The 25,621-nt window shown below is 34.8% G+C and overlaps 1 protein-coding gene across 43 annotated transcripts in view; it reads left to right on the top strand.

Annotated features, from left to right (window-relative positions):
* Positions 1-25,621, top strand: part of RIMS2 (regulating synaptic membrane exocytosis 2) — a 443,516-nt gene that overhangs the window by 44,519 nt on the left and 373,376 nt on the right. For 28 of the 43 annotated variants that reach the window (XM_058037300.1, XM_058037348.1, XM_058037101.1 and 25 more), the window contains exons 2-3: positions 16,817-16,849; positions 17,255-17,341. The exons of the other annotated variants lie outside the window; for them this stretch is intronic. In XM_058037300.1, the coding sequence (XP_057893283.1) occupies positions 16,817-16,849; positions 17,255-17,341 (120 nt within the window). The remainder of the gene's footprint in view (positions 1-16,816; positions 16,850-17,254; positions 17,342-25,621) is intronic. 43 annotated transcript variants of the gene reach the window in all.

Below are 25,621 nucleotides of genomic sequence, written 5' to 3'. Positions count from 1 at the left end.
AATCAAAACCATACTTTTATCAATTTTCCAATAAGGTTAAAAAATTCTGAACTCAGGTCTCACATTTTCCCAATTCCCATGTCACTCTTGCCCATCTTTTCTGAACTCTTTAATGTTATTTGTCAGTTTTCACTCCTGTTTTGCTGTACATGGTTTGGGGAAAAAAGGTTTAAGTAAATTTTTGAATTGTGTACACTGTTCATGAATTTTGGGATTCAGCTTAGATGCCATTGTCTTTCTTAGAGCTAAGATCTCTTTTAAAGGGAAAAAGAAGTACATTATTAACTATATGAAAAAACTGAGGCTATCAGTTTCAAAATGTGTTATTTCTGCACCTGTGACAAGCACATCCATAAATCTGCATTTTCTATTCTCAATCAGGGCTGGCTTTTCAAGTAAGAGTTCAACTTTGACTAAGAATACTGAGATCATGAGGGAATAGACCAGATAAGTTAAAGGAAATCTAGAATGTTTGTACAGGCAAGCAGTGCCACAGTCAGGCCTCACAGGGTCATGATACATGTGCCTGCTCTGTCTTTGGTGAATAGGGATCATATGTAAAAATATGAAACCATTGTGCTTTCCAAGACAGTGCTGCCCAAAAGTATTAATCAGTTTTAAATTTTTTTCATTGGTTAATGATTGTTTTCAGAGAGAGCACATTGTAACAGGACCATTGCAATTTTTTTTTCTGCAATGGGAATGAGAAAAATTTCAGAAGTGGTTGCAGATACTCTATACTTTGTCTTATTCTAGAAGGTCAAGATCATGCTTCCTATTAATGTTTTTATTCAGATCAAGGTATCTATCTGAATACACAGTGTAGGGGGATGCAATATAAGAAAATAAAGATAGTACAGAAAGTAATCTTGCCCCCTAAAGAGTTGCAGCTGAGCCAATTATCAAGGATTAGGAGCAGGCCTGATGTTAACAGGCCCAGCTGTAGCCAATCAGAAGAGTGTTATAAAAGAGTGGATTGGGTGGCTGAGGGAACTGGAGTCAGTGGCTGCTGTGAGGACAAGGAGGAGTCAGTGCCTGGAGGAGCTGCCTACAAGAAACATCCAGGAGGTGTGAAACTCTGGTAATATGGAACCCTTGCAATGTAATGACAATAGAACTCTTGCAATATAATGACAACAAGACAGGGCTTTGGAAAATAGACTGAAGTAGTGTTTTAATTGAGATGCTAAGATTGTCTCTAAAATTGTGACTTTAAATTTATTTGTAAGTCACAAAGATAAAATTACTGATTTTCGTGGTCCTGTGGATTTTATTGGAAGCTGTTTTATGAGTTCAGAAAAAGTGATGGAATCACTTTTCTGGGTATGGGCTTATATAAGATGAGAAAACAACAAGAACAGAATCCCCCTTTAGAAAACTGGGGTGGTGTGAGTGGAAGAAGAGCCAAGGTTAAGCAGTGAATCAGTCTACTGAAATTCCAAGAAAGCCAGGGGAAAGAAATAAGCTAAGTTTTTGTAAGTATCTAAAAGATAAGAAATAAATGAATAGTAGTCAATGTGGATTTATCAAGAACAAATCTTGCCAGAAAAATCTAATTTGATTCTGCTACATATATCAGCTTCTGTAGACAGAGAAGTGGTAATAGAGTATCTTCAGGAGGGCTTTCATATCTTCTTGAAAAACACATTCCTAAGTAATCCAGGGCAGGTGCTACAGAGAAAACTACTGCAGAATAGTAATATTTACCCATGAGTAATGAACCAGAAAGTTTTACTTCCTATATATGGATGATTTTTCTGTCTCAACAAAGATTTACCAAACGAAACTTGGCTGAAGTTGTCAAGCACATCCATTAATGTTAAGAATGATGGAATAGAGTGCACTTACAAGCATGTAAGAAAAGTTATAAATTATTTTTAGAAAATAGAGATATGGTCTAAAATTACTGAATGATATTCAACAGGGACATTATTCAGTAAGTACTATGCTTACATGTAATCACACATTGAAATTGAAGTTAGCTACTGACTCTGGATCTATTCCCAAGTTCAGTATCTAGGCTTCAAACTGCCTCTTATGCTGAAAATGAGCTTTAATTGCACATGTGGTTATGGAAAGGATACTTGCTATCATAAGTTGCGTAAACATTACAATGTCCTACAATGCTGTCAGGCAATAATGAACATCACTAAATGCCCAGCTAGAATGAGTTTAGTTTTCAAAATTGCAGCTGAAAATAGCAGTGGGTAAGTTGACAGTAAGTCCAGGTGAGTTCCCTAGAAAACAGGCCATGAGAAAAGGCTAAACACCTTAGGACAGAAGACTTAGGGGAACTTCAAAATTTCAAAGAAATGAAAGGCTGCTGTTGTTCATGCCCTGAGTCGATTATGGGACAAGAAGTATTGAGCTCAACTTGCAGTTTGGGAGATTCATAGAAGATAGAAAATAGAAGATCTAAGTTTTATTAGATATTCAGCTATTTAATGTGCTGTTTTCTCATTTGCCTCTCACACAACTTAGTGCATTGAACTTATGATCAGGGTAGACAATGACTAATGAAAAAACCCATTTCTCATCCTTCCATCATTAATTTCTGCAGTTTTGAGAAACTGACTCCTTTTGTTTTGGATAGGTTTTTAATCTAAGAAATACATTTTCTTTAAACAAAAATGTGTGCACATCTTTACTCAGAAGAAAGGGTTGAGTATTTTTGTTACAAAACAGCAACATAGAAATTTACCGATTTGTGAACTTGAGAATGGCTTTTAAACTTGTTTTCTGTAGATTGCCTTTACTTCTCATTTATACTTAGTAGTATAGGTATAAAAGAAATACTGATTCTACAAAATTTAGTTTCATAGTCCCAGCTGGAGATTGATGCTGGTATTGTAGCTCTGCAGAATTTGTTAACTTGTGAGTTCTTCAAGGGTGTTTAGCATGTGCTCCATTTTAAATCATGGAACTATTATCGGAGCTGGTTTTGACGTCATTTGTTTACTAATTTTCATTTATATTTACTGTCTTCACAAATGGCAGTTCTATTAATTTTAAATGTATTCTAATTGCAAACAGACATGAATGAATGTTTGCAATTCACTAGGAATGAGAACAATGAGTGTCTGCATTACAATAAAGATTTAGGAGTTAAAAGATCATTCAGAGCTGCTATGCAGGATTCCCTTATTAAACATTTAGAACTTCTGTTCAGATAAGAGTTTGAATAACATATGTTTAGAAATAATGCTCACAAAATTACTATTTCTACGGGTAGCATTCTGTTAATGCATCTAGAACAGGTTTAGTCTTCCTGAAGGAGGAATTTGAGATCTGAAGTTCATTTTTTCTAGCCCTGCCTCCCCCCTGCTACAAATGCCTTTCACCTATTATAGCCAGCCCCAAGTTTCTGGAATCCCAGACTGATCACCCTTATAAAGGAGTAATGAGCATTTCAGGTGAGATGTGTGTCAGGGAGAGCGTTCTGAGTTCTTAATTTGTTAGTAAATTTATTCCCAGGAAATAGAAAACAAAGGGGGAAAACTTCAGATTCTACTTTGTAATGTCATACAAATGACATTGCATCCTTTCAGGAAATTTAGACATTGACTCAACATCAAAATGCTGAACTTTGAGAGAATACTGTACTCTTAAGTAGTGTATGAAATTTAATTGTACATTTAAAATTTCCATTAGTTTTGGTGAAAAGGTTTAGAGGTTACCAGCACTTGAGTTTGTCTTGAAGATTGTTTGAAGTTTTTTTTGCAGCCTGACTAGGAAAGTTAATTTTAGTAAAAATATAGAAATAAGTCAGATAGAAAATGGTAAGTTTGTAACAAATTCAGGGATACTGTATTTGATTTCAGAATCTATGTTAAAGGTAATCCCACAATCAATCTTTTTATTCTGGGGGAGAATTTTGAAATTTATAGAAATGAATGTACTACTTTCAGGAACCACTGGGATTTACTTTTTGAATCAGAATAAGAAGGAAATGTCCCAACAACTTGTATTGATTTAAACTGTAATTTATGTATAACCTCAGAGGTTAGATAGTTTGCTCAGAGGAATAGTTACAGTAATTTCTGAGTAGTTGCCCTATGAAAGTCAGTTAAAGAAGTTTAAATAAACATGGAATTTACTAAATAGTAGTACCATTTTTATTTGTTTGTGATCTTGCCTTTTTTGAATCCAGAGTTCTCTCCTGGAGCCTGTTTAGAGAATAGATATTTTGTTTTCACTGAGAAATGAGAAGTTACACAGATGAGATTCTCACTCCGTTCTTAATTCTATGATGCAGGCAGAAGTGCAGTTTAAGGCTTTTTTTCATTGTTTATTAAAACAATTTTCTGAATAAACTGTAAAAAGACACTGAAGGAAATTAGCACACAAAGCAAAAATAAATTTATAATGTCACTGGAGCATTGAAATTTAGAACAGCTTGATACATCAACTTGCATTGTACTCTGGAATGTCAAACCCAGTGGACCCAAAACCCCAAGATTTTCATAGGCTGAGTAAATCCACAACTCCTTCAACCTGGAAATGTCTCTGATTCAGCCACTGGCCACTACAGAGGATCATATGTGGCAGGACCTAATGCAAATTAATGAAAACTAATAATATAGTTTAATTGTTAATATAGTTTTAGCTTTTAAAACTAAAACTTGGCATTTTCAGCCAAGACAAGATATTTTGATCAGAAGCCCTTACAGCTTAGATTGAAAGAAAATATTTTAATTAATTTTAATAGCAGGTCATTTAAATGCTTTTAAGCTTCTGCTTACAGTGTTATTTGTGACATAGAAATGATTTGAAAGAATTTTAATTCTGGTAAAAAAATCAAAATTGTTAAAGATTAATTTTGCCAATGTGTTCTGTATGAGTATTTTTTGTATGTGTTATTTCCTTTATTGGTTAGTTGTTTTCTGTTTAGAAGGCATTTGCTAAAGTAGTTCCTTTTTTTAAAACCCATATTCAGGGGATACCATCTGTCTTTTAAAACCTTAAGAGTTGGATGTTTTAAGTGCAGAGAGAGCAGAATGTATGCAAAATTGTCAGTAGTTTCAAAACTGTTTGTGCTCATGGGTTTGGATTATGTTCATCTCTGGAGCCCAAAGTTTGCTCACTAAAACAAACACAAGCCCCAGTTTAGCTGGCATCCATGATGCAGCTCTAGAATCACTTTGCTTGCTCACTGTAAATATGTCTGTACAATATGGGAAAGAAAAATGTGCACAAAAATGATCAAAATAAGCTCTTCAAACTAGGGGAGCCTTACTCATGCAAAAAATAGAAGACAAGGGCATAAAAAACAAAGCATCAGAAAAAAATTTAGGAAAATGGTCTTCCAAGTATCATCGAACTTTGGTTCATTTCAAAAAAAAGGTGCAAATAGCAAGCAAACCCCAGCAGAATACTGATAAAAAGAGAAATGTAGACAAAAATAGTAAACAATTCGGGAATATTCTCTTTCTTAGTGGAACATTGTTTCAGGCATATAAAACCAACGGAAAAGAACATTTCCACTATTGTAACTGTGTTGCTATAACTAGTCATGCAGTCAGTTTATAATAATATTCTATTTATGATTCTAAATTTTCTAGTCATCAAATGAATCACCAGACAACATCTGGTTTTAAAGAAAACCACTCATGATTTCTCTCAGTAGCATGTAAACTGGGCATTGTTTTTACTTCTAGTATCTCATGTGATCAGAGACATTACATCACAGGTAAGATTATATCACAGTAATTTCCTGTGGCCTCCAGATATGAAATATAAGTTATATAGAATATGTGAATAGAGAATTCAATGCTATCTGCAAGTATTCCCATTTATATTTTTATTCAACTAAATATATTCTCAGGAAAAACTCCAGTATTTTATGTTTTAGTCTCACAGAAGAGGTCTTAATACTATAATAGCATCATACTACAATGATATTATCATCATAATACCACCATCAGCATAATAATGTATAATAGCTTCTGTATTATTGTATAGAATATATAATAGAACAAGGTAATAACATAGGTATGATTACCTCAAAAAATATTAAATAAAATATATTTGATAAAAGTCCTTTTAACTCTCAAGATTTATGTGAACAACACCACCAAATCAGAAAAAATGGATGATTTCTTGATAAATGGACTATTTGAAAGTATTGTCATTGAATTTGTATGCATTACTGTTGTATTTCTCACTCATTTTTCTTTTCCTGGTGTTTCACTTCTTGTTTAAATCTTGGAATGTAATCTTTTTTTTTGTAGTAAAAGTTATTGTGTTTCTCTTTTGGTAGGGAAGTCGAATTTTTCAAGCCATTTAGTAATCCAGCCTTACAGCTGAAGCACTTGTCCTGCCAACACCCTGTTTGTTCTGCAGTAGTGATCCGGAGCTTCGTGTGCAGAGGGGCTGCAGGACACAAGTCTGCTCCACAAAGGGGCTCTTTGTTAAAGCTGGCTTGGAAGAGAGCAGGAGCAAATTCATGATTTTGTTTTATTTCTATTCCTGTTTCATCCTTTGCAATAACCCTTCTCTAGGATTGCCTGAACTCTGGAAGGAATTGGAATCTATTTCACACAATTAAATGTCACAGTCTGAGAAATGCTAGCTTATTGTGTGCTGTGTAGTTTTTAAGCTCTAGTGTGTAAGATTTTCAGCTGGTGGATATCTCAGAGATAATATTATAAAATAGCTATTTAACAGGCAAAATAACATATCAAGTCCAAAGTAATTACCAGAGCATTTAAAATTAATTACAGAATTAAAATTAATTGTTTTTAATTCACCTGCTAGCATCTGAGCCCAGGGTTGCATATTTCACTAGCAGCTGGTGACAGAACAAGAATCTATAAAAGCACTTTCTGCAGGAGATGCTTGGAATGCCATCTACTGTTGAAAAAGTAAAAATCCAATCCAAAAGTAACTCAAAGCCCTTAGGAGAAATTTCTATATTAATGGACACTTAATTACATTAGAATTCAACTCATGTTCTAAAAAGGTCCTAATGTGTTTAATTTCAATGTTGTAGCTTTTGTATCAATTTTAAAATTACGATTCTGTTTCATTTTATGAATTCCTTGAGAATTTTGGTTAATTGCAAAACATTTTGAAGCATAAGTAAAAAATAAAGTCTCATCTTTCCAATACAGGAAGAACAAAAATTGCATTAAGTAAGGGAAGTTGTGATCCAGACACTGAAATAAATCTCCCTTAGAAATCCTTATGATTAAAATTCTAATTTAAAATATTTAAGCCTTTTTTTGAGTGTTTTCTAAGAAAAACTGTTGTTGGACAAAACTTTATTTGGTATTTGATTATCCATTACTGAAGTTCACTCTGGTAAAACTGTGTTTGGAGATAATAATTTACTAAAGTTTGAATAGTCTTGTACATGTATATGCTACATTTGGATATATTTATGGATGTGTTATTACTATAATAGTGAGAAATGTTTGCATTTTGGTCATGAAAAAGACTATAAAATTTACCTTGTTACAGTCATTCTTATTTCCAGAAGTAAAATATGGCTCACTGTAATGCAGCTATTGTGGTGCATTTCACACATCCTGTGGGCAAGAATGTAAAGCATTTTTTTTCTCTTTCCACAAAATGTGTAAAAAAATACACATAATATTTTTTCCTCTTAACACAAAATTTGTGGCAGAGCCAAGTGCTATTCCAGCACTTCCTTGGAGAAACCTGACTTTTTGAAAATAGATGCAGTCAAATGAATGCTACCTGTCAAAAATTAATCTTTGCTAGATTTTAGGTTGTAAAGATATCTGTAACTTCATTTTTTCAATGCAAATCTCACCCAAGGTTTGCTGTGAGGTCCTTATAATTACAGAAAATTGCATCTAATAACAAATGCTACGTGATAATTGGACAACTTTGTCTCTATTCCTTCTTGGAAAATTAGAGAAAAGTCCAACATTTTTTTTCAGATTTGATGCCTGCTGTCTTACAGTGATTTCTTTCATTCTCTGTAAGTCATCTGCCTGAAATATCCACATGTCTGCGGGACTTAGGAGAATAACACTTACTAAATTGGAGAAAAAAATTAAATCCAAATAAAACAGTTTTCCTCCAATGAATTGAAATATGCATGTGCCTAAAGTTCAATCAGCCCAAACATCCTGAGTGAAGGCAGTTGCTGCTTACCTAGAGGCTGTGAACAAGCGTCAGGCTCCCATGTGAGGCGTTTCTGCCTGTTTAAAACATGAGAATGGAGATCAGAGAGAAGTCAGAGCTTTTCAGATTGTGTGAGGGAGACATTAGTGTGACCAGATATACAGCAGGACAGTGACTGTTGTCTCAAATTTGAACTTTTGACAGAAATGGAAAGTTATTTGTAGGAACATTGCCCTTTTTTTTTCTTGTCTGAAAAGGGGTCTGCTGACAGAACAAACTGATTGCATTCAAGGAGGTATTTACTTGTATCTCACATCCTTGAAATGGATTTGGAAATTCATTATAGTGAAGAATGATGCAACATTAGCTGCTCTTTAAATGAGCTGATAAAAACTGAACAGGTAAACTACTTTTAAAGAAGTATCTACTATGGTTCAAGGATTTCTTTAAATTTGTGTGTGTTTTGTTGTCTGCTGCTCTTGACATCCTTATGCATGAATTTGATCTTTGTTTTGTTCTTACTGCATTTCTAAAACAGGCTGATTTTTGGCTTTGTGTTGCAAGTTAGCTGGTCCAATCTTGCAGCTATTATTTATGATGGTAGAGATGAACAGCTGACATATATTGGTTGCTTTACCCAGATAAAAAAGCAAATCTGTGGGACTATTAGTTCAAAAATATTAGTAATGTGACTATCTGAAAAAAACTTCTGAAGTTTTAGGATTGAAAGATACAATTTCACCCAATAGAATTCCTTTGTTATGGTTGTTTATATTGTTTTCTGGTTGTTGCCCCTCTTTGAAAGCTTTGTGTGATCTATGACTTTCTGTTATTTCTTACTTTAAAATTTTGTTTTTCCAAAATGTTTGGAAACATGTTTTACATGTGTTGTTCCCTCAGCAGACACGATGCCTATGTGGGAAGCAGCTGGCCTGCTGCAACTGGGCAACAAATTATAATGCTGAGGACTTTAAAAATCTGTCTTAGAAATTCCCACTTAATATGTGATAACTAAAATATTTTTTTCCTTACTAAATATAGGGAAAAGCTGCAGTAGTTCACTTTAAACTGTGGTAGGTTTGGACAAACCCATAGACCTTTTAATATCACCTCCCTGGTATTAGCCTCCTCCTTGCAATTTTGTATAACCTTCAAAAGAGCATTGATTGGTGAATGAATTATTGGGACTGTATATAACATATGTATAGCTATATATAGTATGTGTATATACTGTACATACAGTGTATGTATAACTGTATATAACAGAATGGCTACTGTTCATTGTAGTACTTATTTAATAGTACAGTTTTTATTTAATATTACTATAATAACTTTCTCATGTGCTGATTGGTGAGTTTGACATTGATTTTTATCATTTCACTCTGAACACCATAACAAAGAGCAGGGAAGAAGTCTGGCTGAGTTAGGATGTGTGAGAAGCAAGGGATCTTTCTTTTGTAGAACACAGTGTCTCCTTTTCCCATCCCAGAAATGAATGGTACGAAACAGTTCTGCCCTGAGGAGTTCTTATCCTAAGATAAGCAGAATCTGATTTGTTTTGCTGATTCTGAAATAATCAAAACATGCTGTCAGTTCTTCAGTTTTAGAGTTAAAAGTACAGGGCTGTTGAGCACTGGTTTTGGCCACAGTAAACCACATTTTAGTAGATATTTTATAAAAATATTAGTGTCAAAATATCACTTTGCACCTTGTCTGGAACCTTAGATTAAACCATCCCATTTCTAATTAACATCTAAATGTCAGAGTAGGCTTCATCTCACAGAACTTGTTATGTTTATGGATGATGTTCATCTGAGGCTCATTCAGGGACCTCATTCAGCTTAGACTGTTATACAGGAGCATGTATATGTTTGTGCTTATCTGTAAAGGATGTATGGTGCCTTCTTGTTGTTTGTCATATATCTTCAAAGTAAATTTTGTTTGGACTTCAAGCAATGTTTGACCTTTTAAGCTTGGATTTAGTTAGGTTTTATATTTTTTCTGTGTACCAGGAAAAATACTGTTTCTAGCCCAAGTACCCAACTTCTCCACCTGCTTGTTCACTTATATCAAATATCCAATAACCACTCATCTACTGATTGTGGAAGTGATTTTTTGGAAACTACTGGTATGTTTGTTACAAACAGAACAAAATTACAGTAAAATCACCTGTGTATATATTCAGGAAAATATTCCTTGAGACATTACTTTGTTGTCCAAAATATGATCCTCCTCAATTCAACTGTTGATACTCTCTAAATTAATAAAACACTTGGAACAGTAATATAAATTAAAGACTTTGTTTGATCAAAATAGTTAAACTGCATGTTATTATGTGTGTGTTCTTAAATATGATCATAATGCAAAGAATCAATTCAGCAATATATAGTATTTTAAAGTTATGTAATTGGCATGGATTTATGTTTGACCTCCTTTCTGGGAGTTAAACACACTTATGTAATTTAACATAATTAATCTGTAGAGATGTCTTCTCAAGAAAATAGCTGGTTGTATTTGAATATATGTCTGTGTTACCTCCCCTGTTCTGTCAAGGGTGGATGCAGGCACAGTTATATACTGTGCTTGTGTCGTGCCTTGACTTCCAATGTGTGAGTGCAGTCACTGCAAGTAACCCTTTTTTTTTGTTCATTTGGTGCAGGGCATATAATTGAAATACTGTTATGAAGATATAGGAAAAATATAAAAAGGAAAGAGTCCGCAGCAGGCAGTCTAGGAAAATGGATTAATGGACCTTGCATTCTAAGACAGGGTGTGGAAGCCTCTAAATGTTGCTGGAGCTGATGATCTCTCCCATTCAGCAAAATTAAAATGAGGGAATGGGTATCTTCAGAGTGGTTTGGATATAGTTATGCATGAAATGCAATTTTTTTGACAGAAATAATGGAAGGCACAGGGAAGCAAGAGAGAAGGGAGGTTAGAATTTTATCATTGTTTCTTTAAATCTATATTTTCAGTGCCATTTTCAAGGGTATAAGTTCCAGGGGAGGAAGTTGTTCTAAATTAAGAAATATTGCCAATGGTAAATACTTTTACAGATTGTCATATGCTATGACAATGGGAATATATATATTCCAGGTAAAGCTAGTTTCGTCCCTTCCTTAAAATCTTTTCACTAGTTCTGCATTGAAAAGACATTTGCTAATTATGAAGTGATTCTGGAATAGTTCAAATTCTGCTTAAAATTGTGGACAGTTATTGAAGAGAGAGAGAAAACTTCAAAGATGTTGGTGCCTTGACTCTTGAGAAAGCTGCGCCTCTGTGCTCTCCTCTGGGTTAGTGTGGTCCAGAATGCAAATAAATGAAAATACTAATCCTGAGAATAGTATTCAGTTTAATTCACCTTATAATACAGTTAGTTATGAACTAGTTAGCATTCATGCTGCTGATTTTATTTGAAAAATAGCAGCTTTGTGCATTTTTGTTGCGTATAATATAAATCTGGGTTTGAAATGAAATTATTTGCTGCCGTCTTCTCTCAGCTATTTCTATTTCTTTATTGTGAACAAAGCTGGAGGTCAATGTCAGTATGATATCTGCAGAGGAAGCAAAATGTGACAATTCTTTATATAGATCTGAGACTGTCCCTCATCCTTCCTGTATGATTTGCTTTAGGAAAACCAGATAGTTTGGTGCATTAATATTTAATCTCATGTTGATTCTTAAGTTTAGTGCAACATGCATTGCTCATTGAGACTACTGCACATATATCCTGCTCTGTCATTAGGATCTACATTCTCTGAACTTAAACATTTCATACAAGTGTCCAGTTCTCTGGATTTCCTAGGCCATATATTTAATAAAAATAACTACTGTAGAAGCATCAACAGCTTCGTTAAATTGATACTCACAACATTACAGCATTAACAGTAATCATAATATATTTAGGGTTTTTTTCATGGATGAGTTCCAAGCAAAAAATTGACTTGCTTTTCCAATCTTCTCAATTTCAACAAAAGGGCTAGAAAAAACTTCTATCCTGGTCCAACCTAATCCATGGAGTTGGTTAGGAAATATGGAAAACATAGGCTATTATTGAGCAAAAGATTGAAATTACTGACCTGTGTATTTTTAAATGACAGTGATATAGAGTGTTATATGCTATACACTCAACCAGCTGTTTCTAGGACATGTTAGGTACACCCAGTTTACTCCTGAACATTTGATCTCCTTGTGCTTGTAGGTCCATGGATGGCAAGTTGTGAATCTTGTGAGTATTACTGGGTTAGAGGTAAATATTATGTTTATCCCTGCCAAGGATGGCTGATTCGAAAATACACATTCCCCAAACATCACTTGAGAAGAACTAATAGAAATATCTAGGAGGTGTAGAGTCTGTTTTAAGTGTTATTTTCATAGATTGAGGCACTTGAATTTTTCCCCTATGTTTTTGTGGCAATTCATGTGAAGTATGTGAAAATAGAGATGAGCTCTGGTAACAGAGTGCTTTTTAGTTTACCTGTTTCCAAAGCACCTTGTGGAAAAAATATTTTGTGGTTTTGTCATAGTAGATTTTAGAGAGAAGCTTTTACTGGTGGCAGTAGATTGAAAAATAGAAAAGTATTAGGAGTTTAAAGGGATAATAATTTTTATATTGATGTTTTCATTACTTAGTTTCCTGCTTCCATTTTTCTTGTTCTCTTCCGTCTTCTTTCTGTTCTGTTCTCATATTCATTTCCTGTGCCAGTGGGAATAGCCTTAATCTTTGAGGAAATTTTTAGTACACAGAGAGGATCTAACATCAAAAACTGTTCACAGTAACTTGAGATTTAGCTTAATGATTCCAGCTACTGGAAAAGATCAAAGGGGTCTGGCACTTGGACTGTGTAGGCTTGCAGAGGAACACAAGAGTAATGGTGCTATGTGTGTTTCAAAGGGCAGAGGTTCCCCATAACAAAGTGCTAGGTGTAAAAATTCTTTGTTGGCAAGTAGAAAAGTCCTGGCTTGTTTTCAAGTGGAGTAGTGAATGGAGTTGTGGTCTTTCAAAAAATAAGTAGTGACAAAATGTTCAAACTCCTCTTATGTTTTAGAGTAGGTGGTAAAATACTTAGTATTCTGCACTGTTGGAATACATTGTCTCAGTTACTGTCGATCAGACACATTATCTGCAGCCCCTTGGTGTTTTTAGAGCAGAATTTGTTTCTAGAGAATAATAACTGGCACTGTTCTTGGTAGAGTTTTGAGTGGATAGAGCTGGAAAGACATAGGAAGGTTAAATGAAGACAGGTAGCCTCGAAGGAGCAGGATGTAGTTTTATGAAACTACAGAATGCAGAATTATAATGCTTGGGGTATTTCAGTTGGTCTGTTGAGAAAATGGAAGTCTGGGGGTTTGCTGACCTGGCAAGGCATTTCTTTTAAGCAGTTGTTTGTTGCTGATTTTTTGAAAGGAGGGAAGAAACAATACATAAATATGGGAGTACACAATCCAGTGAAACACAAACCAGCTCTTGTAACCAAAGGAAATACAACTGTATGTGTACATGTAGGCAGGGTTCAAGTTATCTGGAGTCTCTTTTGTCCTTTTCTGTCTAGAAAAAGATATTTAAACCCCAGCAATGCTAAAAATACATTCAGTGCATTTCATCTAATATATAATTATTTCTATCAGTTGCTACAACTTGTAATTTCATCTAAATGAAGTCTTCTGAAAAAAAATAAGCAGAAATTAGTCAGTGGTTTTTGTATTTAGATCCAGAATCTGTATCTGTTCTCTGACCTTGAAAGGTAAATACCTGGCTGCACACCTGAAGGCTTCAGGCCTGTTGATCCACAAGGTTAATATTAATTTAAAATCATATGGTAGAATCTATTAATTCAATAGATTTCTTAATAATTTCTTTTCAAATTGTAGTTTGTCTTCTATGCTTGTTATAAAGTCAAGGAAGATAATTTCCTAATCCAGGGACTGAAGGATGTATGGAGAGTGCTCGAGGAATGCGTCACTGTTATATAATAATGGAAGCTCTTGTCCTCACATAACTGCAGTGTTGGAAAGTGGATAGTGAAGGAGACAAAATTCTAGGAGGCAAAAAGATTAATTTGTAAGGAAGATATTTTGAATTCTAGGGTCATATCATATCCTGACTTAGAGCACAGTGTTTCTATAAAACGCTGAAAAATTAATTTTAAATGTAGGTTTTCAACATGTCTGATAATGGAAAATGTGTTTTATTTGATGGTGGAAAACTAAAAATTGATTGTAAGATTTTCAAAAATACCAAAGGTTTCTAGCTGCAATTGAAGCCATCATATATATATATACACTATAACGTAAATATGCTAGATCTTGTTGAAAAAGTGTACCAAAGATTTCAAACTGCACACTTTGGATCTTACACTAATTTGATCTCAGTTCCACATGTGAAAAATGATTGACCATGGTCACTATCCAAAAAGAGGATGTTGGTTGTAATCTGATTATGTGAAGGGCTTGGACTTCCTTTGTTTAGTTCTATAGAACAATTCACAATGAAGTAATAAAAGAGTCGAGTACAAAGGCTTGGAAATCATGTATGGAAAGGAAAGGCGAGATCAGTGATATATTCAGTTTTCAATGTCCAGTTGTCAGGCAGGTCACATTTCAGTGTCTAGTTCTGTGTAGGCAACTGAGGTATTTTGAATCATTATCTAGGAGTTTTCTCCTCACAGCTGACTGCAGAGCCTCAAGGCTCATAATGTTGGGGATCTAAATTAAATGTCCTGAGCTACCTAGTGAGAAAAGTATGGGCATGCTTTGATTTCCTATCCCTCCCATTTCTCCTGCTTTGAATTTTCTACATTGAAAAACAAGTCTGGATTATCTTGATTATAGATAATATGATTAAGATGCATGGTACAGTGGAATTGCAATGGCATGTGACATTTTTGTTTTTATTTTTTCTTCTTTGTTTAATATACCTGCTTGATTTTGTGGGCCTTGTTTATTTATTTATTTTGGTTTTTGTACTGGAATGTTACTTTTAATATACATTTCTAAAGTGCTGAAGAGGCAAAACCATGTTAGAAGACATTTTACTGTGTTTTGCATATTCAGTTTTCCCTTTTGGTACTCAGTTTTGGAAAGATATTAGTGTTTCTCATTATCCACTTATTTAAATCTTATTTAGTCACTGAATCCTGTTTATGAAGTTATTTCCTGTGATATCATGTGATGGACAAGATATGGAGGTATTTTGGTGAGCTTTATTTTTCTGTGCAACACCAAGCATCCGCTTAACATTATGAGCCTGTTCTTCCTCTTTAGTTAGGTGAGAGTATTCTCTATAGAGAGACATTCAAAATATCTATATAGGAACCTTTTTGGGTTTTTGAACATATAGGGGAAGTAGATCCCAACTTGATATTTGAGATGAATACCTGCAATTATAGGATGTAAATATTCCTGTGGGTAAATGTCGCTCTCCTTGGATTTTGTCATGGTTTAACCCCAGTCAGTAAACAAGGCCCAGGCAGCTGCTCACTCGTTCCCTCAGCAGTAGGATCAGGGAGAGAATTAGAAGGGTAAAAGACAGAAAACTTGTGGGTTGAAATAAAGACAGCTTAATAGGCAAAGTAGAAGCTAGTCACACAAGCAAAGCAAAACAAGGAATTAATTCAGTGTTTCCCGTGGGCAGGGAGGTGTTCAGCCATCTCCAGGAGAGCAGGGCCCCATCAGGTGTAACAGTTACCTGGGAAGGGGAACTCCATCACTCCACACATCCCCGCTTCCTGCTTCTCCCAACTTTACTTACTGAGCATGATGCCACATGGTCTGGAATATCCTTTTGGGCAGTTTGGGTCACCTGTCCTGGCTCTGTCTCCTCCCAACCTCCCATGCACCCCCAACTTCCTCCCCAGAGTGGCAGTAGGAGAATCAGGAAAGGCCTTGGCTCTGTGTAAGCCCTGCTCAGCAATGGCAAAACCATCTCTATATTATCAACCCTGTGTTCAACACAAAGTCAAACTACAGCCCCATACAGACACTAGGAAGAAAATTAACTCTACTCCAGCTGAAACCAGCACAGGTTTGGTATAGAACATCAGTGTGCTCATTTAAGTTAAAGCATGTATTTTAGTTGGAATATTTTGCTTAAGACAGTGGACAACTACTAATCAGTACAAAACAGACCTAGTGTATGTATTATCCAGTTATTTCTTTAAGCAAGTCCTAGTAAAGTTCACTGATGAGTAAAATTCCTTGCTTTCCTTCCTTAGTTTTTAGTTATGTTGTCTTCAGGTTCTGACATCACTGTAGTTTAATAAATATAATGCAGATTTTCCTTTAATCTATTGTATTTTAAACAGCATATTAGATGTTATAAATTTGCCTTGAACTATGACAGGCAGTTTGGTTGGAAATAAAAGAGAAATAGATTGTAGTTCACATAATCAAAGCACCTTCCTTTGTATTTGTTGCTGAAAGTGTTGCTGGAAATGTTTTAATATGGTATTATGTGCAAAAAGATTGGAAGTCAGGTAACATGACTGATTTAATTTTAGTTGCATATTAAAGTTTTCTATTCTTGGCACTCCCCATTTTTAAAAATAAATGGAAATAAAAACAAACCCATAGTACAACTTAATATAAACATGCAACAAATACTAAAGCAAATCCTTTTAATTCAAAATAGGAACTTTTCCCTTCCCATTTGATACAGATGTTAGTACTTCAGGGTAGTTGTTTTCAACATGTTGCACTCAGCTGTGCAAACTTATCTTTTTAGGGTGAAAGAAGAGCAAAAACCACAGCCGACACAGTAAGTAAAGTCTCTTCAAGATGCACTAGGCTTGACTTTTCTACCTTTGCCATGTTCTGCTCTCTGCACCTTTGATGGTATTAGCTTTCACTGATACCTGATAGGCTGCAGGTAGTTTGTCATCTGCTTCCTGACTGGCTTGTAAGAGAGCTGCCTGTAGCTTCTTACTCCATCCACATGTTAGCTGGATGTAGGTTCTTGCTGCCTGCTTGTGAACTGGTGACTTGTAGAACTTTACTTCCCTTACACCCTTAGTGGCTGACTTAGTTCTGTAGTTCTGCAGCTCACATTCCCATTGGCTCTGGCTTTTCCGCCTGTCTATTTCTACTAATGTTGGATAAGAAAACATTTCAACTAGCGTGGTTTTGTTGGTTATTCAGTCACATTATTTGCTTGTTTAAACAGGTGGTTTCCCTTTAGTGGGATCACTGAGCTGGTAAATAACGTTCTTCAACCACAGCAAAAACAGCAAAATGAAAAGGAGCCCCAGACGTAAGTAAGCTGCTCTCTGTAGATTAAGTAACATCTGTATAGCACTAGAACATGATGGAGGGTATGTTTAAAGTAATTTCCCCTTTAGAACATGCAGGTGAGGGCATTCTACAAGCTGAGCAACATTTGCTTTCCAACCCTTCATTTGCAAAGGGAAAACTGAAAATCAGGTCTTACTCTCCTTATCAGTAACTTAAGTGATTGCATTTGAGTACAATTTAAGGAGTTACTGCTACTGTGGTTATTTTTTTTTTTTTTTTTTTTTTTTTTTTTTTTTTTCCCTGTCTCTTGGCAAATGTTCCTTATAATGAAACTTCTGGTCAAGTGATATGTTTTCTGTGCATGAGAAGCTGGAATGCTAAGACATGTAGCATTAATTATAGCATGTCTATGCATATGTGTGGTCTGAGTCATGCATAGAATGCTATATGAATCTACATAATACGTCAGAAGAGCTTTCTAAGTACCAGGAACATATCATGTCATTTTTTTTATGCTTTTAGAATATCTGTAATGTTTCAGAATTTCAACAGATGTAAGGTGAAATCTTGGGTCAATCAAAGCAGAAGAAATTTTGACTTTGATGGAGCCAGTGTTTCATCTGTGAACCTTTTCTATGATTTTTTTTGCTATCTGAAAACCTTAAGTTTTAAATGAACCTGGCAAAGCCTAGGGCATTGAGTCTTAGAGTAGAACAAAGCATGGAGAGGAAAATATTCCTTTCATAAAGAGAAACTAAAAATATTTATTATTATAAATTTTCAAATTGCTAAAATGTGATTTGGATGTTATTTGAGCCTTAAACAATTAAGTTGCTCTCTTCTTTCTTCTAGAGGTTTATACATTGGGAGTTCATGTGATAAAAGAAATGTTTACTTTTGAACTCATGCATAACTGGTTTAAAGCATGTGTATAACGTGCTAATTACTTTCCAAGCAGAATCAATTTTTGTTTATTTTTTAATATATGTATTTAAATTGATCTTCATACTTGTGGGTCATGAAAGCTGTGATGTTTTTGAGTATACATGGTGAAAACATTTCATGAATTAAAATGGAAAAATAGGACATAAAATTGATGTTCTGTAAAGCAATGTATTATTCTGAGCTCTTTCTGATATTCTCACTTAACTGCTTATAAAATTGTGTACATATTAATAGTTGTTTTTTTGGTTACTATTAAAAACTGGCAATATTACATTTTTTATACAATACTTTGTATTCCCTGTTTTCTTAACAGTAAAAGTTTGTTCTGCTCCCTAGTGTTGTGAATATGAAGCATATGGCTTTCAAGAAACTTAAAATACTATATGGGCAGTGTAAACAGATGAGTTATAGTTAACAAAAAATATTAAAAAACTATTACTGTTAGAATGGAAGGATCTTTTTGAATGATGACCTCTTTGGAAACCAGTTTTGTTCAGTGTTTTTATTATATTACTGAGAAATTAATTAATTGGTATACTCACTGAATTTTTAGGTACACTTCTCCCATTCTTGTGTTAACAACTCATGGCATGATTATATTAAAAATTATCCTGAAACCCCCCAACAATGGTTATGATGTTATGATGCTATTCAAAAGGAAAATTGCAAAGGAATGTTCTGTAGGGGTCGTTTATGTGGTTGACATAGGACAAAGAAAAATTGTGTAGGGAAATAATCTTTGGCAGAGAATCAGGGAGCCCTAATAGTACGTAAGTTGAGCTGTAGCCAGTATCCTGAAAGAGATTAATGTCATGCAGGAATGTACAGACACTGGCCAGGAAGCACTGTGAAGTTTTCCCACTGCTAGGCTTTGGTATGGTCTCATCTGGAATAGCATAGCCTTCAAAAATTATGTGGAGCAGTTGTAATTCAGTGGAGAGTAATAGGAATGAATAATTAGGTGTCTAAAAACTATGGTATGTGTTAGGAAATAATCAAACACATGAGTTAATTTAGCCTCCGAAAAGAAAATCCCAGGGAATGAAGGAGATGGACAAGTGAAAGGAAATTATCGCTTTTCCATGTTCATCTCATGGTGAAGCTGAAAGGAGTAAACTTAAGTTGCATTAGGGAGGACTGAACTTGGTAGGGAGAATTTTTTAGTGGAAAGAAAACTTAAAATGCTTGCAAACTTTGTTTAGGCCTTGTTTGGAAGCTGTGAAAATCCTTAGGAGCAGTCTTGGCAAATACCTGTTAGAAGAGACACAAGTGTAGCTGGTCATGTGCTGGAACAAGAGAATGGACTAAATGAGTTTTAAAAGTGTCTTCCAGCAGTGTTTGTGGTAATTTAATTAATGTGTTAATTATCAGGATTTGGTTTTGTGATTATTGTAAACATTCAGGGAGAAAATTGAACAGAAATACTAATGGTGCAGCTTTTAAATATTATTTATTTTTCTGACATTCATGGCTTGCAAAAAAGTGTACTGGGGAGCGCTGTGGGACGCTGAGGAGGAGAATAAATGTCTGTAGAAACTTTTACTACTATTCATACATATTAGGGTATTTTCCACTTGAAATTGCTGTTAGAATCTGAGTCTAATTTTGAGGTATACTGATTGTCCACCTTTGCTGATGAAAAAGCTTATTTACAGTGAATCTGAGGAGGACAAAATGTGGTGAGTAATAGCAGAATAGGAGTAAGTAGTGTCAGAAAACAAGGTATCATGTTATAGATTTCACTTTTGCTCTGGAAAAGGTATTTTTGTAGGGCCATTGACCATGTATGCCTATGGGCAGAGGTAGAATTAGTCTGATGCTCTTGGACATGAGTTCTGTACCACAAAATGGTTGAGGTGGGAAGAGACTTCTGGAGGTCATCTTGCCCAACCTTTCTTTTCATGCTGTCACCTGGGTACACTGCTTAAAACTACATGTAGCTGGATTTTGATTATATCTAGGGATGAAGACTCTAGAAAATCTCTGGGTAAGTAAGTTATTGAACAGGACTGGACTCAATAATGACCCCTCTAGGAACTAGCCTCCAACTAGACTTTGTGCCACTGATCTCCCTGCTCTGGGCCCAGCCATTCAGCCAGGGCCCAGTTCTACTTCAAGTCTGCTCCTCCAGTCTGTACTTGATCAGCTTCTCTATGAGGATGTTATGGGAGCCAATGGGACAAGCTTTATTTGAGACACGACGGACAATATTCACTGCTCTCCCCTCATTGCTGTAACTTCATTGTAGAGGGTCATTACATTGGTCGAGTATGACTTCCCTTGGTTGATGCCTACTGACTCCTGATCACTGCTTTGTAGTTCATGTTCCTAGAAATAGTTCCCAGGATTAGTTGTACCATCACCTTCCCAGGAATCGAGATGAGTCTGACCAGTCTGTGGCTCTATAGATCCTTATGCTTCTTCAGGATGGAAGTGACATTTTCCTTTCCACAGATGTTAGGCACCTCTCCCAATTTTTGTGATCATTCTGATACTGAGAGTGGTCTTGCATATCTTGGCTTGATGAAGAATACTTCTATCTCTAGCATGTGTGTACTTCATCATGAGTTTTATCAGCAGTGTTGGAGATATTTCCCTATTTTAATCCTTAAAGAGTAGAAATTCTTATTTGCCCTCTGAAGCAACTGTTTTGATGCTTAACAATCAGTCTACCAGTTTTTATTTCTTCAGATTTATAGGGTATATATTTCGTAAAAGGTGTATTTGTGTTGTTTCTCATTAGGATGTGGTGGTCTTGATTGACTTGGATTTATATCTTCAGAGTAAATCTTGGAATGTTATGTAATGGTGTTAATCTCCGATCACAATAAAGGAATTCCAGTGCTAGAAGGCACTGAAGATTCCACTATTGTGATATTGTATATTGGCAGTATTCAGCAATGAATACCTGAGAACACACATAAGGAGAAGGGTGTGCATAGAATGGTTCTGATACAGGTATTTTAGTGGCTTCCTGAGGCAGTGGCTGCATGCACACTGCTGGATTTATTCCCTGGCAATAAGGAATCTGTTTGCCACAGTGATTTGCAGTCCTGTTTTACACCTACTTGTATTCTTGGTTTCAGAACTTGGTGAAACTGAATTCTTCAACTTAATTATCTGTATGGACAAATTGTCACCTTTTTGTTTTAAAACTGCTTTCTGATATTTTCAATGGGAAGTGCTAGGGTTATATAATTTATCTATAAAATGGACAAACTTTCCACATTTCTATTATGCTCCACACAGTTTATTATATTTCGTAGTTATCCCTTTAAGCTGCAGAGTCAGAGTTTTTCCTTCTATGATAGGAACTGCTTATGGTCATTGTTGTCTTATCTCCTTTTAAAAGCCCAGTTAGGTATTTTTAGTTAACAGTGATCAGTGTCACAGCATTCAAGATATGAGAGCTCTGTGTTTTTAAGTAGCGATTTAGGAAAGTTTCTAATGTTTGCTGCTTAAAGATATCCAAATATTGAAAAGATGGTGGGTTTTATCCCTTTTTCCATAAACATTTTTTATTTTCAGGCTGAAAGTTTGGTTAATTGCTAAGAACTGTAAGAGGTCCATCATTGAATCTGACAGCAGAAGTTGAGCCTCTCTTCAGTTTTTGGTAGTTATGAGCACATTAGTAATGAACAGTAGACAAAATACAGTCAGCATCAAAAGTTATTTAACATAATGCTTTTTGTAGCTAAATAATTTCAGAATAAATACATTATTGTCTTTTTATACTTTTACTAGACTAATTCTGGGAGAGATTGAAAAATGTACATTGTTTAGCACAACAGGGATTTTTTTTTACTAAAACTGGCTTGTAAATAAATAGATATGTTTTTTCTGGAAGTCATGTTATCACTTAAGGAAATGAAGGTTGAAAATTACTGTAAGATGACACCTAGTAAAACCTTTTCGTGCATATTTTTCTGTAAATTAAATTAATTTTTCTGTCGTGGTAGACTCCATCAGCAAAACAGTAAAATTTTCAATTGTGAGAATTTCTAATGAATTCTAGTTAAACTAGATTAACTTTTCTCACATACATAACAGAAATCAATGGATCATTAATTTTGAATTCTAAATTTACTGCATAAAGCATGTCTGCCAACCACAAGGTAGTTTTGAATGTCTTCAAATTATCTAATGGGCATGTGGTAGCAAGCCCACATCAACCATTATTTAATGCAATTTACACTATATATATACTCAGTGGGTTTATTTGCTGTCAGTGCAGTTCCTGTTCAGGCTGCTTTTTTATAGAACCTGTTAAAAACACTCTACTTGAAAAAATAATTTCAGGAAAGAGAAAAATAGGTCTCTGCAGCCAATACTTGTGACATTGGAGTCATGAGAAGTCTAACATTCTGCTGTGTTTTCTTGGGCAGTAAGATAGAAAGAAAACAGAGTAAGTGAGTTAAAATTATAATTTACAGTATATTAAAAAAAATAAAGGCAGATTGTAGCTACTGTAAATGAAAATAGAAATCCACAAAATACCTCTTAACTATGAAACTGGTTTTGTCTCCTTAATGTAGTAAATATGAGGTACCAAAAGAACTTCTGTTGCTTTGGTCATTTTGATGGCTTGTTACATCTCTTGCTGAGACTATTAAATTTACCATTTGCAACATGACATGGTAGTTTCCTGACTGTATGGTTGCCCTGGACCTTTTTCTCAAAATATTTAATACAAGAAAAACTTGTCTATGTTGTTTGGATTGTTCACAATGTTTATGAGGTTAGGATGCCCTTTTGGTGAAGCAATGGCTGGTTAAGCATTGGAAGAAGCTGCCTAGGGAAGAGATGGACTCACCATCCCTGGAAGTGGTCAAGGAATGACTGGATGTGGTGCTTGGCATGGTGGTGTTCAGTCAGAGGTTGGACTCAATATTTGAGGTCTTTTCCAATCTTAACAACTCTATGAATATAGTAGAACTAAGTTTCATCAGCAGACATGCTGACAAACATGTATAAAACATTATATAAATAATAAATGCTTGGTACAGGTAAATATAGTAATCATAAGAAATATATTTCTTATTGTAACCCAACTGATCTATGTAAATCCTGAAACATACGTGGTTTTGTAATTCAGTAGAACCACAGAATATGGTTAATTAAAAAGGAATAGATGCTGCATTAAAAAATTAATGAAGTCTATTTATAAACTTAATTAATAAAGAATTTTAAAAAGATCAGGGAAAATGTAAGAAACCTATTGTCTGTTTGTGAAAGAGCTAAACTTAAACCAAAAACAAGGTAGTATGATATAATGAAGAACTCCTTGAGGATCTGGGGTTATAAAAACAGACTTGCATATAGAAAGAATACAATGAGAAGTACTTACCTGGCCAGCAGTTGGCATTAGGGGCAAGGAAAAGGTGAAAGAAGTCCCCCAAAATGACATAATCTGTGTTTATATACCTTACTCAAATAATAAACTGGATAAAAGAATAAAAAGGGAAAATATCAACGTATTTATAAGGTAGGGCTGAATTGGAGCTATATCTGACCTATTTTGTGTACTAAAATCTCTAGATGTTTTGTGTTATATAACAGAAGTAGTAAAACCTATAATATGATTGAAGAAGGGAATATTTCCATATGTATATGCATAAAGGTGTTAAGTGATGATTTCTAGACAATATATTAACATAGAACTGCTTCTGAAAGCTTCGTGGGAAATATTTTCACTCTTATTTTTGCAATTTCTCAGGGTTTGTGAATGTCACAGGCTGTGGCACTACTAATATGCTGACAACATCCTGATTTGAACTGCTTTCAAAAATAAATAGACAGCACCCCTAGAGGGATGACAGGTTGTCTGAATGAGATAAGGAAATAGATTTAGAAAATGCTGGCTTAAGCTTAACTTAAACAAGACAGAAGTGATACTCTTATCATAAGAGGAAACAGTGTTAAGCCTGCCGCTGAATCAGTGAACTCAGTTTCAAATGCAACATTTAGGACAGAGGCAAAAGGTGTTCTTACAGACATAGAGGCTCTATATACACTCATTTTGGCATTAATGTAACCCTAATGAATGCTTTAATTTTTATTTTCCAAAGAAGAATCATGCATTTCATTCTGTGAAGAATTGATGCTAAAAATTATGCATCAATTTATATGATTTATCAAGTCTTGATATTAGGAAGGTCAAAACTTCTAGAGAAAATCAGACCCCAGCTGCTGTACTCTACTGGCTCCACATTATTCATGATAATTTAATGTCATTCTCCTTAAAATGGCTGGAAATATTGTATTCTGTGAGTGGAAGTGATGTGAATCCTATTTTACATGGAATATTACTAGTCCCAAGTAAGATTATTCCAAGAGGTGGCATAAGATGGTTTTGACTTGATAAAGGAAATCTTTTTTTTTCTTTTATGAGAAGTGACTATTCAGTTCACAAACAGCTGCTATGATGTACAGAGGTTTTTTTAATGGATTATCTATAAATTTTTAACCATTCACGGTACATAAATTTTTATTTATGTCAATTTGAGGGAAATTCAAGTTTGTGGAACTATCTTTTTAATAACTGTTTTTTCTTTTAACAAAGGAAATATTGCGATAAGTGACATTCTTAGATTTCTTATGGAGTTTCTATTTTGATAAAATAACCTCTTAGTCACATTCATGGAGATGACTTGGCAGAGACTAAGCAAAAGGAAAGAAAAAGAGAATATCTTCTATTTTTTATGTTTTGTTAGTTTGGTAGAAAATTTCATCAGCTTTTTGAATATGTTTGCCTTTCTCTTCAAGTAGGGAACAATTGTCTTCAGGGAAAATAAAAAATTCATGTGTGATAGTATGCTGATGAATTGTGGTCAGGTCTATGATTCTCATTGTGAACATAGCAAATACCAAAATCTGAACTTCCATGGGCTTTATATTATCTGAATCACTTTGCATGGCATGTTTTATGTCAGTATTTGCCCTCTGGTAATTTTTCATTTTGAATTAATATTCCCACTAGAAATATATGCCCAGGACAAAAACTTTCTGCTGTAGAACAGCAGTTAGAGTGCTTGAAGCTCAAGGGAAGCCTGAGAGTTCAGCAGTTCTCTGGCCTTTGTGCACAGACAGAATCCTAGTTTGAAACCTAACAGAGAACCAGCCAGGCTATGCTTTGTGTATATGATTTCTGGGTGCCAGTTAGTTGAGACAATTACTTTTAATAGTACAAAAATTGTTTTCATAGACTGTCTTCTTCAAACTCAAGACTACTGTTTTCCTAGTTTAAAGATTTTCTTAGCTCTCTTTGGCAAGTTTCCCTTGTATTTTATTTTGGTTCTCTGTGCTGCTCCATTCTGGTGAAGTTTTCCTCACCATGGATATTTGTTATTTTGTC

Source organism: Melospiza georgiana, chromosome 1 (genome assembly GCF_028018845.1).
Source record: "Melospiza georgiana isolate bMelGeo1 chromosome 1, bMelGeo1.pri, whole genome shotgun sequence".
NCBI classification, from domain to species: Eukaryota; Metazoa; Chordata; class Aves; order Passeriformes; family Passerellidae; genus Melospiza; species Melospiza georgiana.
Note: the sequence above shows the minus strand (reverse complement) of the source record. Positions and strands in the feature narration are given on the sequence as shown.